The sequence below is a fragment of the Taudactylus pleione genome, unplaced genomic scaffold, assembly GCF_031769625.1.
Source record: "Taudactylus pleione unplaced genomic scaffold, aTauple2 ptg000471l, whole genome shotgun sequence".
Lineage (NCBI taxonomy): Eukaryota > Metazoa > Chordata > Amphibia > Anura > Myobatrachidae > Taudactylus > Taudactylus pleione.
The window spans coordinates 2,037,628-2,054,838 of NW_028284873.1; the positions used below are offsets into that span (position 1 = coordinate 2,037,628).

General features: G+C 41.9%; 1 protein-coding gene across 1 annotated transcript in view; it reads right to left on the bottom strand.

Moving 5' to 3' along the window:
- Positions 1 to 6,556: 6,556 nt before the first annotated feature.
- RCHY1 (ring finger and CHY zinc finger domain containing 1) overlaps positions 6,557 to 17,211 on the bottom strand; it is a 94,906-nt gene continuing 84,251 nt past the window's right edge. The window contains exons 8-9 of the mRNA XM_088448902.1: positions 12,148 to 12,268; positions 6,557 to 7,823 (exon numbers count right to left, since the gene is read on the bottom strand). Coding sequence (XP_088305028.1) covers positions 7,698 to 7,823; positions 12,148 to 12,268 — 247 coding nt within the window. The 3' untranslated portion in view covers positions 6,557 to 7,697. The remainder of the gene's footprint in view (positions 7,824 to 12,147; positions 12,269 to 17,211) is intronic.

Below are 17,211 nucleotides of genomic sequence, written 5' to 3' on the forward strand. Positions count from 1 at the left end.
AGAGGATGAGTTACTTTGAATAGAAATTAAGATAAAATAAAATAAAAATAAAATCAAACAACAAAAACGAAATGTGGCTAGTGCAAAATTAAATTAAATTGATAAAGTACCAGTGATATTTAAGCATAAATGTTTACACCCCTTTTGTGGGAATGATAGGTGCCCGCTGCTTTGGTGCAGTGCAAACGGGTAACTGTCCCTATCTTACCCTAAAAGTGGCGTTGTCCTTTGTTGCTGGTGAACATGTGCCGCTTGATGCTGTACTCGCTCCCACTCTGCTGTCAGCGGACTGTACCCAGTCTGTTAGCGGGAGTTGCAGCTCAGCATGCAGCGATCTCCGCTGTGCCTCCTGCAATCTTTCTGGCCTCTGGCTCTATTGATGAAAGGTGGCTGGTGGCTTGTGTAGTGGTCTGGGCTCCAACATGTTTCGTCCACAACGGACTTTTTCAAGGCGCTCGCTCTGAATCAGGGCATTTTTTTTTGTTTGTTTCGGCCTCCAGGCCACTTGCAGAGCTGTGGGTGACCACCCACAGCTAGGGCGAGAGGCCTGGCGATGGCCGCGATTATCGCGACCATCGGGATTGCGTCGAGACCCTGCGGGAGGGTCTCGGCTCTCGCTAGCCCGAGTGGACTTCCTGCTCTGATAGAGCAGGAAGTCCACTACTGACATCACGAGTGATGTCAGTAGGGCCGCCAACAAACGGCAGGCGTTCCAAAGGGATATCGTTACAAAGAGCTTTCCCTCTAAAAAGTCGAGGAATAAGTGGATGAAAATGTAAAACACAATAAAAGAACAAATAATGAAACAGCCAGGCATCAGAGACCACAAAATTCTATGTGAAAATTGGAAGTTCCAGAATGACTGATGAAATTGCTAATATTTCTGGCACCAGAACATTAGATGAACATTGATTACATCTCTGGTACGCAGTTCTATTTACATATTTGCACATTTTTTTCCACGTTATGTAGCACTGATATATAATTCTTTCATCACGGAGTTGAGATTTGTTTGCAGTTTTGAAGTGCTGTGTTTTTATATACTTTACACGGTATGCGATTGGGAAGCCGTCGGACCTAATCCCGACAACGGGCTTCCCGACTGCTTAATCCCGGCAGGGGCTAAATGACGCCTGTCATTTTTACCGACGCCGGGAGACCAGCGCCCGGCATCCCGATTGTAGGGACACCGGGCGCGGATAGCTGCGGGGGTTTAGGGTTCCCGGGGTGGACTTAAGGTTAGGCACCCCCCCTGGGAGATTAGGGTTAGGCTAGGGGGAGGGAGGGTTAGGCACCCCCGTGGGGGACTTAGGGTTAGGCATCCCCCCAGGGGGCTTAGGTTTAGGTGGCGGAGAAGGGTAGGTTAGGTTTAGGCACTTAGAGGGGGGGATTAGGGTTAGGCACTGGGGGGGAAGGTTAGGGGGTAGAATATGTTAGTGAATACTTACCTGGGGACGATCGGAATTTTCATTCTTGTCGGGCTGCCACTGGCGGTAAATCCTACAGATTCCACTTCACACTATTGTCCATGTTTAGATTATACAGATAAGCCTAATTACTTTATATATATGGTATGCACATTATAATGTTCATGAAATTGTCAACACTAAAGACACTTTTTCTTACACCTTGTTACAAAATGTTATAAACGACTGGAATAGCAGTTTTATTAGAAGAATTAGCGGCCACCTGAAATTAATGGAGTACGCTTTTCAGAAGAGACATTTATGGAAATACCTTGTGTAATATTTATCTGTTATTTATAGAAGTATAGCACTTACTACCAAAATTTGTTCACAAATATATCTATACATTTGCAACTATTACAGGATACCTTTTTAAATTAGATCATTTTGTATTTTTGGTGAGTGGCCCTGGATGTGGAATGGAGTAATACGATTGAATTTAGTAGATAGAACTGTGAAATAATGCAACAACAGACCCTCAATTACATGCCAAAATCCCCAATTTAATATCAGGCATCTAACAAGATCTTGTACTATTGTGCTGTGTTGGACAGTTATGTTGCTCATTTGAAGCATGCTTCAAATGTCATCGTTCTCTCTATTCAACAGCAAAACTGGGGGTAGAGAAAGAATTATTTGTCTTATTGTGAAATTCCACTTGCTTGACATACAGTAGATGAAAGCAAATGCCAGAAAACATGCTTAAGAGGGAGACTAATCCATTTAGAAAAAAAAGAGTTCATACAGTATGATTAAACCTAAAGGTGGATTAAGGGAGACCATGGTGTGATATTATTGAGGAACAAAGCCTTGTGAGCTGCATTCCAGGCACAAGCAAGCACACATACATTATTCAAAATTGGCAGAAATATGTATTAAAGGGGTTCTTCACAGATGATCATTTGTAAATGACTTTCCTTTAAGTAGTGTGTGCGGTGTAATTAAGTTCCAACTGAAAGGCTTCCAGATTCCAGACACTGTGGTTATTATGCTGGAACACCTAAAAAAAAATTAGAAATCACTTGGAGAATGTCCTGGCAGGCTTGCAAGAATAGCTGGGACAGTCAGAAGGAAAGTCCTAACGCTTGTAACTGGCAGGTCATGCTTTCATGGACAGAAAACGTTTTTATATGCAACAATTTTTTTTTTAATCATATTTGCAAAAGCTGCGGTGGCAGGGTAAAGCTGAAAATGAAATCCTCTAGCACAGGGGTGGCCAACCAGTCGCAGGCAAAGAGCCCAAAAATATATAGTCAAGCGAAAAAGCAGTTAGCATGCGCGTGCCTGCGGCGCGCAGGCAAAAAATGGGGCGTGGTCTAGCTGTCACATGTGAGGAGACACACTGTCTCCTCACATCGCGGGTGACGTCACCTGCGCACTGCATTACTGGGAACGCTGGCCTCTGAAGCTATCAGAGGCTTCTTTAGTCTCTGATGGCTTCAGAGATCAGTATTTTCAGTAATAATGGGGTTCTACCGAGCCATGAGTCGCATTAGAAGCTCAAAAGAGCCTCACGCGGCTCAAGAGCCGTGGGTTGGCCACCCCTGCTCTAGCGGCTCATCTATAAAAGTGATGTGTACAATAGCATTACAGCTAGTAGGTCACTGCACAGCAGCTTCAGAAGTCCCTTTTACAGAGTTTGGTTGTAGAAACAGTTCATCTGCAGTTGGTTGTGCTTTCTGCTGCCAAGTGAAAACTTAATCAGAGATGTGCCTTCCTCTGCATTGTTTTTGGCAAACTTTACTTAAAAGTAGAATATTCTGCCATTATATCTTGTATTTGTTAGAAATATATATTTTTTGGCAATTAAACGGTTTTTTTAATGTAGTCACATCCTATGGGATCAATTAAATTAGGAGCGAGTTTGCGAAAGTTTGTTTCATGTATACTCGCAGATATTGCGTGAATGCGCGCACCTGAGAAATGTGAGATTCAATTAGGAATGGCAATTTGCGGTGATGTTGCGCAATTTTTCTACAAAAAAGCAACCTGGGAAAATTCCCTGAAAATGTGGAGAAACCATACTTGACCCCCAAAAAGTGGCAACTGAGAGAGAAGAACCATATAGAAGGCTGTTAGTGGCCATTAGGAGAGTACAGGATGTCCCTTGAAAGGTGTCAAATGGCTGATTTTTGCACTTTTTATTAATGCTTGAAATATAACATCAAGCGTTTTTCAGAGTACAGAAAACACCTCCACATACCTATCCATCATCATGTACACCTCCACATACCGGTCCCACATCATTTACACCTCCATATACCTGTCCATCATCATTTACACCTCCACATACCTGTCCATCATCATTTACACCTCCACATACCTGTCCATCATCATGTACACCTCCTCATACCGGTCCCACATCATTTACACCTCCACATACCGGTCCCACATCATTTACACCTCCACATACCGGTCCCACATCATGTACACCTCCACATACCTGTCCCACATCATTTACACCTCCACATACCTGTCCCACATCATTTACACCTCCACATACCTGTCCCACATCATTTACACCTCCACATACCTGTCCCACATCATTTACACCTCCACATACCTGTCCCACATCATTTACACCTCCACATACCTGTCCCACATCATGTACACCTCCACATACTGGTCCCATATCATTTACACCTCCACATACTGGTCCCACATCATTTACACCTCTACATACCTGTTCCACATCATTTACACCTCTACATATCTGTCCCACATCATTTACACCTCACCATACCTCTCACATCATTTACACTTCACCATACCTGTCCCACATCATTTACACCTCCACATACCTGTCCCACAGGCTCAGCTCCTCCTCTTCCTGGAGAAAGCTTCACTCCTCCAGCCACTGGCAGACTCTACAGGCAGCAGCGCTCCAGCTGTGACTCATTGATTCACCAATCGTGGAGCCCGTCCTTGAAGGAGAAGGCACACATCTCCCGCAGCAGCCACAGCCTCCTTGCTTTCCAGACTTCTGTTTATTTGCAAAATCAGATACTGCTGCATCTAGTCCAATCGCAGATAGGGTGGAGCGCGCTCGGAATGGCAGCCAGAACGGGAGCAAGTTCATCAAGAGGCGTTGTGCCACAGACACGTTGAAGCCAGCGGGGCACTGTGGTGCATCCATAAGGGCAGGGCGCATTTTAAATTCAGGCAGAACGCTGCACCCTGCTAAAAAGCCTAGCAAGAATGCTAACCATATACACCATATACAGTATCACATATACATAAATCAGTCACAAACACATATTGACATTGGACTAAGGCTGCGGAGGTGGTAAGCCAAACCTTCGAGCTGACTCCTTCATGCATGGCAAATGTGTATTATACAACGCATTCTCATCATCACCACGTAAATTATCAGGTTACTTAGATTGACTGAACATAAAAGATTTTTATTTTATAAAAATTTCTCAACAAGAAAACTGTAAATTCCAATGAAAATAAATATGCAACAAAGGCTGAAACAGAAAATGTTGCATATTAACCTCTAAAGAGCAAAAGCAAGCAATTTATGCCTATTGAAATACCTGGCTTACACGAGCATTAGGACAGAACTTTTAACTCCAACCTGAAGTGACACAGGTAACGTGGCCACAAAAGCTAGTTTAAATAATGTCCTGTCGAAACCGAATAATTGGGTAGGACAGAATCTGTTTGCCAATCAGGAAAACCTGCACGACGCCATCTTGTGAATGGCAGCAAGACTCCATTTTAGAAAGGAAAGCTTACACAAGCGCCATTTTGTCAAAAATGCATAGTACACAATCCACAGTGCAAAATTGATAAAAGTAGCAATTTTGCTACTCACAACGCAAAGTTGCTAAAAAGTAGCACGAACAGCTTTTTAACAATCTTCCCCTAACACCTACCGACGGTGTTTAGCAGACATAAAATAACTTCCCAACACATTAAAATCACCACAGACTTATATTTGAGCAGTAGCAAAGTAGTGGTGTTTTCCCCTGCATTCACATTAACACATACGCGATGTAGCAAAAAGTAGCAAATTAGTGGTGTTTTCCCTGCACTTCATGTTAAACATAGGACAACGCAAAGTAGCTATTTAGAGGCACAGCCAGCTTTTTAGTGACCTTTCCCAAACCCATACTGGCATGCTCACACACATACACAGAAGCCTTTCCAACTTAGTGCTGGTCGCTAAGTGCCCCACAGACCCTCAAACACACAACACAAGTTAGTGTCATTTCTCCCCGCATACACATTTAAAAGCAATGGTCCCGAGCGCGAAAGGAATGATTATTACTTGGTTTAATCGCAATGTCAGCATATAAAGAAATTAATGTTTTCTGTAACTATGGCTTAGTAAATGACAATTGGACCGTGTTTGGTGCCGTACTGATCTACTCTGTTCCCACAGCATTCCAGTGGCATCGGTGAGGAGATCAGAACATATGGCTATGAAATATGAATGTTAGAGAGAATAACTCCTTGAAATGTTGTATGCCATAGTTAGATTAGATTTATTATGCAGCGGGAAGGTGAACACAATCAGGCTGTTAGAGGCTGGGTTGAGTCTTTGCACTGACCTATGAATTGTACCGTAACGGAAGAAGCAAGAAGAGGAACCAATGAGAACCTGCCAACGTATTCTATTGTTTTGCTTATCCCAGTAGGGGTATATATGTAAGTGCTCTGAAACAAGATGCCAGTCTGCGGTGTTCCTGTTATGCTGTTCGACGAAGGTCTCATTATTGATGCCGGTATCTGGTCCCAGAGCGCACACGTATGTATTGACTGTACCTTATGACCTAATGTTTGTACAATTTAGTTTGCGCTCATTGTTAGATCATAGCGTGGTAACATCTGTACTTTTACCTGAATAATAATCTTTAGCGCGTTGGACCGCTATTCAACTGTCTTAGAGTTTTATTAATGGTATAATTAAACACAACGCTAATTAGCGACATCTTGTGGTCTTAGAGGTTTATAGGCAGGAATGTACTAAAGGTTTATTTACGATTCAACAGTCCTAATAACAGATACATTCTTTCCCTGGTTCTGAATCAGAATTGGTCATAAAAACAAGCCAATGAAGAACCACACCATATGTTTTCCAGAATAAATATTTATTATAAATGAACCTTAACAAAGAAAATAAATCTTTGCATTACAGTCTGAAGTGACACACTGCAGCAGGAAATAAACCACAGAAGGAACAATAAAGTGACTTTTTTTTTAACTTCACTATAGAATAGGTATATATATTTTTTTAATCCAAATCAGAAAAGTACAATTAATTAATGGAATTTGTTGGTATTTACTAATACAAATACTAAAGCAGAGTGCATAGATATGTTAAACTGCTGTCCTGAATGGGAACAAAGACCCCCTAAAAATGTAACCGGAATGTACTAATGAACCCAACCAATTACGAATTTCCCAGTTGTTGGTTTGCCCAGGAAAGTTATACTGCAGCAAAAACATCTGTGTGATACGAATGACAAAATTTGTTTAGTGGCATGTCTACAGCACACTAACATAGTGCCCGAAAGAGGACAGTGCTAACTGCCTCAGGAAGCCAAAACAATGCACTATACGGATTTGTTTTATTAGAGTAAATTATTTACAGACCCATTGCAAATACATATATCAATTTAACAATGGCCACATTGTAACTGTATTTCTAATGTTATAGCTGTAAAGGGCATATTGATGGAGCATATATTGCTTGGACAATTGATGAAATCAGGAGTGTACCAAGGAGATCAAAGTAAACTAGCTTAAATACCCTGTATAGTCCATTGTAAGGCAATAAGTGCAGCATGGATAGAGGCCAGTGCTGGATTGATACTATCGCACGGTTTATCTAAGTTAAATGTACTCCTGATGTAAGTTTTTATTTATTTATCCTGTTACTATTTGTGTTTTCTTGGTTATATTTTTCCCAGTTCTGCTCGGGGAAACCCTGAACCAAATTAATCTTCAGACCCAACACAAAACTAATATTTTATCTCTACTTCTCCCTGCAGTGTTTGCAGTCAAAACACTAAGATCTGTACACTAGAAACTATGGACTATAAATATATATAAACTAACAAATACCTTTGTATAGAATAGTAACTCTGAGTGCTATCTATGGAACATTAAATATTCAGCTTAATTGTTCCTTCATGATTTTTTTCTCATTGTTCTGGGAGGAGCAGTGATCAAACCCAATACACAACTCATAACTGATATATAAACATGCAGTCTTGTCTCCTAAGTCAGTGGCTGTGATAGAGGTTTTCCTTCTTGGGTGGTATTATATGATTTACAACTTTCACATTTCATTCCCAAAATGTGGAATGGTGCAGTAGATCTTGCACTGCAGTCATTGCAGAGAATCTGTGTGAATTGAAGAAAATAAGAAAAGCAAGTTACAACATATTAACTTAATTCTACAAATGTACACACTAATATTGTTTTGTTTTTTATTATGCAGAGGAAAAACAAAAACGATTTTAGAGGCCATAGAGTACAAAGTTACTGATCAGCAATAATACACTGATTTTATCTCTTGGACTAATGCTGTGAGGTGTGTTCATGAGGTAAATGGACTATATGCTATAAATAACTGCTGCTAAAGGGTTTCGTGTTCTATTGCCCTTAGGCAATCTAGGAACAACATAGCAGCTAGGACAAACAGATGTCAGCCTGCATGCCATGTATTGTACTGTACATTCATGTGTTCATTTCATTTAATCTACTATTTTTATTAACCAGCTAGTATTGTAGCTATGGATTCATCATAGAGCATATACTGTACTTCATAAAGCGGGTGGAGCTTATTTGCAGAGTAATTGATAACAGGCAGGTGGATTGGGAAAACACAATACTTATTTATTACATTTGAAAAAACTCACCTAAAATAGAGTTTTAATAAAATGTTGTAATGAATATATGTGTAAACTATATATTTGTGCTGTATATGAAATATGATTTTTTTTAAAATAAACTACAACATACAGTCTATAGGACTTATAACACGGTTATATATTTGAAATGTATATACTACAGTATATAATTAGATTAATAATCAGTGCTTTCAGTTCCTTTGTACATCTCTTCCCATAATCATCAGCCTCTGTCCTACCACATTTTCACCTAATAATGATCTCTTCCACCTACAGTATCATCATTATTCTTTCCCTCCTCTCTCATGCCTCCCTCATCAACTCACTTCTATCTTGTATCCCTTTATCAGCAACCTCTTATATTATCATCTTCATTCTTCATCTACCTTTCTATCATTATTGTGTCCTGTGTTTACTGCAGAAGAGGCTGATGATGACACCTTTGTGTGCAGAGCTCCATGCAGCGGAGTGGGAACTGCAAGACAGTGATCAGAGAGAAACTTCAATTCCCCTCTGAGCAGTTCTGTGTTTGCAGCATTCTGGGGAACGAAACGAGTGTTACTTAAATAATCAGTTGTGTGCATGTGCTGAGAAAGGAACAGCAGGTGCCTTTCATGACATCTTAAGTAATGCTAAAGCTTTACTTAAGGGTAGTAATGGACATTACTTTCTGTAGCCCATTTTCATTCAGCATAGCTGGTCTGGTGTGCGATGTGGCTGATGTTGCCTTATCAGATTGCTGATGCTTTCCCCAGTCACAAAACTGTTTATGGGATTCTTATCATTTGAATTTACGTAACCTCTTGTGCTGTAGTGTCACTGGAGAACGCCACAATATCTGCTTGGTTTAGAGATAAATAACAGACTCTGCAGTACACTATAGATATGTCCTGATACACTATTAGGGGTATTCAATATGGAGCGAAAACGCTGTTTCTGCGATGTTTTAACTCGGATGATGTCATTTTCGCCGCTTTTACTTTTACATCCGAATTCAATTTGAAAACTTTTCGCCGGTGCAAAAAGTATATTGCATTCAATCCTGCAAAAAAGTATCACCAAGGAATGGGTGGCGAAAAAAAGTGCAGAATTGGGGTTTTGGCGTGCAACATTTCGAAAACCACCCTGCAACCTTCAGACAGTCCCCCAAAGGTAAACTGTGTCAAAAAATAAAAAAAAAATACCTCAGAAGACCCCAAAAAAAGCACTTTCATTTTGGGTGCAAAAAAAAATTGGGAGGTACAAAGTTAAAAACTAGCAAACTACAATCTAGGGGGGGGGGAGGCCAAGTATGCCCCAAGTGTTTTTTTCATTGCAGGTGTTTGCGGCAGGTGGATTTTTCACGTTTTTTTAAAACTTCACTTTAGCAACTTTTAAATATGCTCACCCCCATTTTAAAGTACCCCAAATTTGCTGGGACTACTTATTTTCTGCAAAAAAACCTTCTAAATGCTATTCTTCACCACCTTCCCAAATCCCCAAAATAGCAGCTATTGAGCCCGTTTAAAGACCCCAAAAACCTTCAGCAGGGCTAATCGGGGGTATCCAGAGTGATCCCCCATGTCAGGGCATCTTTTTGGGGGGTGTTAGGGTGATTTCAACAAAAATCAGCGAAGTTTTCGCTGATTTCACTTTCGCCGGGTGCCGTTTTTGACAATTTCATATTGAATACGGGTATAATTGGGGGCGCGCGCGATATTTTTTCGCCAGCAAAAGCTCCGATGTGCGGCGAAAACTTCGACACGCATAGATGGCAAAGTTTACGTTTAATATTGAATACCCCTCTATGTCTTCAATTGCTCCAAACAGCCCCTCTCAGTGTGCCAGTCCCTGAATGACTTTTTAGCTGAAAATGTGCATCTTATTTACACAAATAAAACAACTGGAAGCAACAAAACTACTTTGCTAGATTGCAATGACCAATTTCATGTGAGACTTGATATCTGTGTGTGAATGATTCTAAAACTGTATACCAAGTGCTATAATGCAGCAGCTGCTGCTTTTTATCACACCAAGTTCCGATGTGCTTCATCTGCGACTTCGTACAGGTTTAAAACTAATTCCTGTGTGGTTAAAGCTATGATGTTTCACATTTGCCATGTAAAAATGAATGTAGGGGCGGCGCCAACTGGTACCCAATCTCTGAGACCTAAGGAGAACAAGTGAGTTTCCCAACTTAACCCAAAAGAGAATATAAAACAAGAGACTATTTCCAGCACTGAGAAGGGTACTTTATAGATGAAAACTTCACTGTGACACTTCCGCTCTGCAACACTAGTCCCTTACTCGCCATAAATGGGAGCCTAGTAATAGGCAGTGCTGAATAATTCATTCAAAACTGTCTGGGGAAGCGGCCAGGTGCTGTGCTTTAATTATTTGTATTTTTAATTATTTTTCTAACCATTGTTAGTAATACATCATGTGAGTATTGATTATCCGGTTTTTGTTGGGTCATCCCTTACTTGCCATTTGCAGCCCATATTTCATGTTAGGGTAAGAGGGTGTTTGACCACTTACATCTTAAGTACTGACACTTTATCTTAAGTGCTGACATTCCCTTTATCAGTCCTATAATGCTCAGCTCCCATTTATGGAGAGTAAGGGACTAGCTTTGCATAGCGGAAGTGTCAAATGAAGTTTTGATCTTTGAAGTACCCTTCTCAGCGCTGGAGTTACTCTCCATGTTGTCAATGTGAATGGCGGCTTCAGCTTGAACACATTGCAGTGTGCAGTCAGAGTACACGAGCTGTAGAAATCTGCCGCTAATTCATTTGTCAAGAACATTTCCTCTCTTATTATTCATATGCACTGCTACAAACACTAGCACAGGACGTGGTCGGTCTGTTGCCATTCTGGTACTTTCATAGTAAGGATTTTTTTCTCCTAATACAAACACGTCATGGAGTGACACTGGATTGGAGTGTGGACATATTCCTTGCTATAATTACTCCTTTGAAGTCCAGCATCTGTCTAGTGTGTAAAGCTGGGTGTACACTATGTAGTTATCAGCTACTTATATAGCACCAGCATATTCCGTTGCGTTTTACAATTGGGAACAAACAGTACAGGATTTGTCGTGTAATCATGGTACCTGCTGACCATCATATAGTGTGTACTCCCAAATCTGTGCTTTCTGCACATTGCTCATCTCATCCTTCCATCTGATGTGACAATGTGATGTATGATGTGGAATACACACAGGCCTCATTCACGATGGCTGCACTTTGTGTTCATACACACGATCGCACTGTCAAAAGGAGCATTGGATAATGGGCGCGTTGTTCACGTGTTCCTTTTCTGGATAATGGACTGCTACATATATATGTTCCAGATTGAGATTACAGATTTATGCCTGTCTGGTGACACACTAAACATTGCTAGCGAAGTATTGTCTAATGAGTTTCCTACTATTTGTGATTGGGATATGTCATTTTTTATGTTGGTTCAAGATTATAACATTTATCAACAAATATAAAAGTGTGTGATAGTACTATGGTTAGTCTCCACCATTCTACATTAGACATATTGTCCTTACTTCTTTCCAGCAGTCTGACTGCAGTTACTCACTGAACTGCTGCAGTAGTTGCTTTATAACATAGCCTTACATCCTGGACACGTGTGGTAACACACTTTATACACTCTACGGTCATCTGGGGGCTTGTCTTATGATGCATGCTGATTGAGGTTAGCTGCTTTAAATAGCTGCGACAGTGGGAGATTATTGCCAGTCATACAGAAAAACAGAGGTAGGCGGGAGCCTTATATGGCAATGAGCAAACAGAGTATACATGAGTATAAAACTAGGCGTTACTCACATAAACAGTCATATTTTGATATTCAGAGGGCATCGGAGTCTGAGCGACTTCTTCATCTAGTTGGCGCCAGTACCGTGACATATCCAGTGCAGAACGCATGCATAGTGGACACCTGTATCCTCTGCAATTGATGAAAACAGACATTACCTGACCAGGGGAAACATTGACTTAGTACAAAGTACGATGATTATCAACATTATCAAATTCATTTAGATATATATCCTTTTTCCCACAAACTACTTGCATAATCGTTTTAAGGAAGGAATGGTATTGTTTTTAAAGGTTCCTCTAGAATTAATAACAATGTTTTTTGAAAAACAAGATGGTAGTTTTTCAGTTACTGGTGAAGTTCCAAAAATAGTTTTCCATTTTTAAGAGGTGAAACAATACAATACCAACCTTGTTCCCTTCCATGCCAAACCTATGACTGTTTAGGACAATGGGGGAGGAATTCAATTAGCCGTGATAAGCCGCTTTTCTCACGAAAAACAAATTTGTACTTTTTGCACAATCCTATTAGACGCGACTTTTTTCGCGGTTGCGAATTCTTCATACCATTTACAGGTTTAGAATTTTATGGAGACCCTTCCTTTATAGCGCAAAAAGGAGAGCTGCACTTTCTATAACTTTAGTCTACCCAGGACTTAGAACAATGAGATAAAAAGTGACTGTCTAGTAAGATCGCTACCTTATACAATGGTATTCAAAAATTGGTGAAAGTGTGATATGGTCTATATGGTATCTAATATACATACATAAACTCTGTATGGTTTAAATATACTTATTTAATGGACACATAACTTATAGACAAAATTCATATAATTTTTGAATACCATCGTATAAGGTAGCGGGGTTGGGGTGAAAAAGTGCAGAAAAATGGGTTAATTGATGTGGGACATGTATAATTACGATTGAAGATGGCTGTTAGAGGCATACTTTCAAGGTTTTTTTTTTAAAAGCGTCTTTAAATTACACAAATATATACGTACTTGCTTTCTATCATTATTTAACTTTTTAAAAACATGCATATAATAGCCATCTGACACATTTTAAGAACCTGAAATTCTTCTATTACGGACACTAAGAAACTTTTATATTGTTATCTTATATCAGTTTGGCTTTCTCGGGGTACACGCAGATTTCCTCATTGTTACCAATACTGAACGAGGCAAAATACATAAATAATCACGCGAATGCCACTTTGCGACTTTTGTAATGGGATTGTGCGGAAACCGCAGTAAGCAGTATAACCAGGCAATGGGTCTGAAAACTTAGCACACAATAACTTATTATCGCGGCTAATTGAATTCCCTTCAGTGTTGGAAAGTAATATGAATTGATGTCAAGAAGTATAAATTAAATAGATTTCAGTGAAACAAAAATTAATAATAAGAGTTAGGTATAACATACCTTTGTTAACTCTTTTTCTTCGAGGTCCTTAGGGTCCACAGGAATAACCTTGGAGGTATGTGGTTGGAGTGATCCAGGCACCAAACAGTTACAAGCTTTAGCTCCCAGGATGCACTGGGTCCTCCTCCATATAAACCCCGCCCCTGGATACAGGCACTTAGTTTGTTACCAAGCCCAAGGCAGGAGAAGGAAAGAGGAGAAGGAAGGACCACTGTACACCAGAAACACTGTAAGAAGAGGGAATCATTGAAATACAAAAGAAACAAAGATTACTCAAGAACACCAGGTGTGTTAGGGTGAGTGCCCTGTGGACCCGAAGAAAAAAAAGAGTTAACAAAGGTATGTTATACCATAACTCTTATTTTCTTCTTCGGGTTCCATACAGTCCACAAGAATTACCTTGGGGATGACCCAAAGCAGTTCCCCTACGGGTGGGCTCCTGTTTAGCAGAAAGGAAAATCCGGTGCCCAAAGGAAGCAATCTGAGAGGCAAAAGCATCAAAGGCAAAAAATTTGAGAAAAGTGTGGACGGAAGACCATGTGGCTGCCTTGCACAATTGTTCAGCAGAGGCACTACGACAAAACGCCCACAATGGTCCCACAGATCGAGTAGAATGTGTTGTCACCATGTTTGGAACAGGGAGATCAGCCTGTGAATACCTGAGAGATAGGCATACGTAACCATCTAGCTAGAGTCTATTTGTTAACTGGACATCCTCGTTTGTGAAAACCATATAACACAAAGAGTATCTGATTTTCTAAAGGAGTTGGTACGATCCACATGGATACGTAGGGCATGCACCACATCCAGAGAAGCTTCACCTAGAGAGAGGTCTGAAGACTGGAAGGCTGGAACCAATATTTCTTCATTTACATGAAACCGGGATACTACCTTAGGAAGGTAACCCGCCCTGGTACGAAGAACGGCTCTATCCTGGTGAAAAATCAGAGGGAGAGCGACAAAAAAGAGCTGCCAAATCAGAGACACTGCAGGCAGAAGAGATAAGAATAAAAATTGTCTTCGCTGTCAACCACTTGAGGTCTACTGATTTCAGGGGTTCAAATGGGGGGAGCCTGTAGAGCCCTGAGAACCAAAGACAAATCCCCTTGAGCTACTGGAGGGACAAAGGGTGGCTGAACCCTCAGAACATCCTGAAAAAACGTCCTAACATCAGTCAGAGGGGCGATCCTTCGCTGAAACCAAACTGAGAGCGCAGACACCTGAACTCTCAGGGTAGCCAGGCGGAGACCCAGGTATAACCCAGCCTGGAAAAAAGCAAGCACTCGTGAGACCCTAAAACTTCAGAATCATATTTTCTATGTCTACACCATTGAAAATACGAGTGCCAAATTCTGTAATAGATGTGGGCAGAGGAAGGCTTTTGTGCCCTAAGCATCGTCTGAATTACAGAGGCAGTAAAACCCTTGGCTCTTAAAATGGAAGATTCAAGAGCCATGCCGTCAAAGACAGACAGTTAAGGTCCGAATGAAGGCAGGGACCCTGTGTTAACAGGTCCGACCTTAGAGGAAGAGGCCATGTAGTGTTTATGGAGAGATTCTGAAGGTAGGTGAACCAATGGCGGCTGGGCCAAGCAGGGGCTATCAGTATTACTGTGCCACCCTCCTGCTTGAATCTCCTGATGACCCTTGGGAGGAGGGAGGTTGGAGGAAAGAGATACACTAGCTTGAAGTCCCACTTCACTGCTAGATCGTCCACAAAATCGGCTTGAAGGATCCCTGGTTCTGGACCAGTACCTGAGGACTTTGGGACTAGCAGAGGTAGGCCTCAGGCCACAACCCAATTTGTCCACTAGGATCTGAAAGACATCCGGATGAAGAGCCCATTCCCCGGCATGTATATCCTGATGACTTAGGAAGTCTGCTTCCCAGTTGAGGACTTCTGGTATGAATACTGCCGAGATTTCTGGAAAATTACATTCTGCCCAGACCAGGATATTTGTCACTTCCGCCATGGCTCCCAGACTTCAAGTGCTTTCCTGATGGTTGAGGGAGGCTACTGCGGTCGCATTGTCGGACTGTATCTGGACAGGCTTGCCCTTCAGTATATCTTGTGCCTGAACGAGTGCCCTGAATACTGCACAAAGTTCCAGGATGTTTATGGATAGGTGACTCTCCTTGGTCATCTATCTTCCGTGAAAAGTGTGACAACCCGTCATTGCGCCCCATCCGCGGAGGCTGGCATGCGTAGTGAGGAGGACCCAATCTGGAATCTAGAAGAGGCAACCAATGTTCAGACAAAACGTCTGCAGCCACCATGACAGGGAAAGCCGAACCTCTGGAGAAAGTCTGTGACTTTATTAACTGATACTCCCCGCTCCACCAGGAGAGGATCAGCTGTTGCAGTGGTCTGGAATGGAACTGATCATATTCCACCATGTCGAAGGTGGACACCATGGACCCCAGAACCTGCATCACTGAGTGGATAGACACCCACTGATTGTGGAAAAATCTGCGAACCCGTAATTGAAGGGCCAAAATCTTGTCTCCTGGCAGAAATATCCTCTGTGCCAGAGTATCCAGGAGTGCACCTAAATGCACCATCTGCTGTACTGGAGAAAGAGACAACTTTTTCCAATTTATGATCCAGCCGTGCCTGTGTAGGCAGGCAATCGTCAGTCTGAGATGATGTTGTAATACAACTGGAGACTTTGTCGGTATCAGTAGGTCATCCAAGTATGGCAGTATTCTGACTCCCTGACGCCTCGGGTAGGCCGTCATTACTGCCATTATTTTGGCAAAGGCCCGCGGGGCCATTGACAAACCAAAAGGCAGTGCCTGAATTTGGAAATGTCGCTGCAGAACAACAAACCCCAGAAACCTTTGGTGGGAAGGCGTAATTGGCACATGCAGATACGCATCCTGAATGTCCAAGGACACCATAAAATCCCCCGGTTCCTTTGCCAGAACAATTGACCGAAGAGTTTCCATACAGATCTTGGGCACCCGGATAAATCTGATGAGGCCTTCCAGATTCAGAATAGGCCGGTGGGACCCATTGGGCTTCTGGATCAAAATTAGATTTGAATAATAACTCTTTCTTTGCTGATCCAACGGAACTGGTATTATCACCTCTGAACCGAGCATGGAACGAATGGCCTACTGGAGGGCTAAGGCCTTGGTAGGCTCCCTACGGAGGAGCTGTGCAAAAAAACATTTGCGGGGGACCCTTCCAGAAAGTCAGGGTGTACCCTTGAGAGACCACTGCTCGGACCCAGGCATCTGTTGTTGTCTGATGCCAGGTATCCAAAAATTGAAGGAGTCGGCCTCCCACCCTGGGATTCCCCAGAAGGAGGCCCGCCTCATCAGGCCGAGGGTTTGTCGTCTGACTTGGAAGCCAAATGTCTGATTGCCCAAGATCTCTTAGTTTGTGGTCTCCTACAAGAACTGGATTGTCTAAAGAAAGACTGTCCTTTTGCTTTTCCTTGCGGGTAAAATGCTTGAAAAGATGACTGCCTAGGCCTAGGGGTAGTCATCGAAGGCAGACCGGCCGTTTAGAAGCTGCCAGAGTAGCCACAATCTTATGCAATCCTGTGCCAAACAGTATGCCTTCAGCAAACGACAAGGATTCCAGAGCCTTCTTGGAACCTGCATCTGCTTTCAAGGCCCTTTGCCACAGGGCTCTGTGAGCAACAAC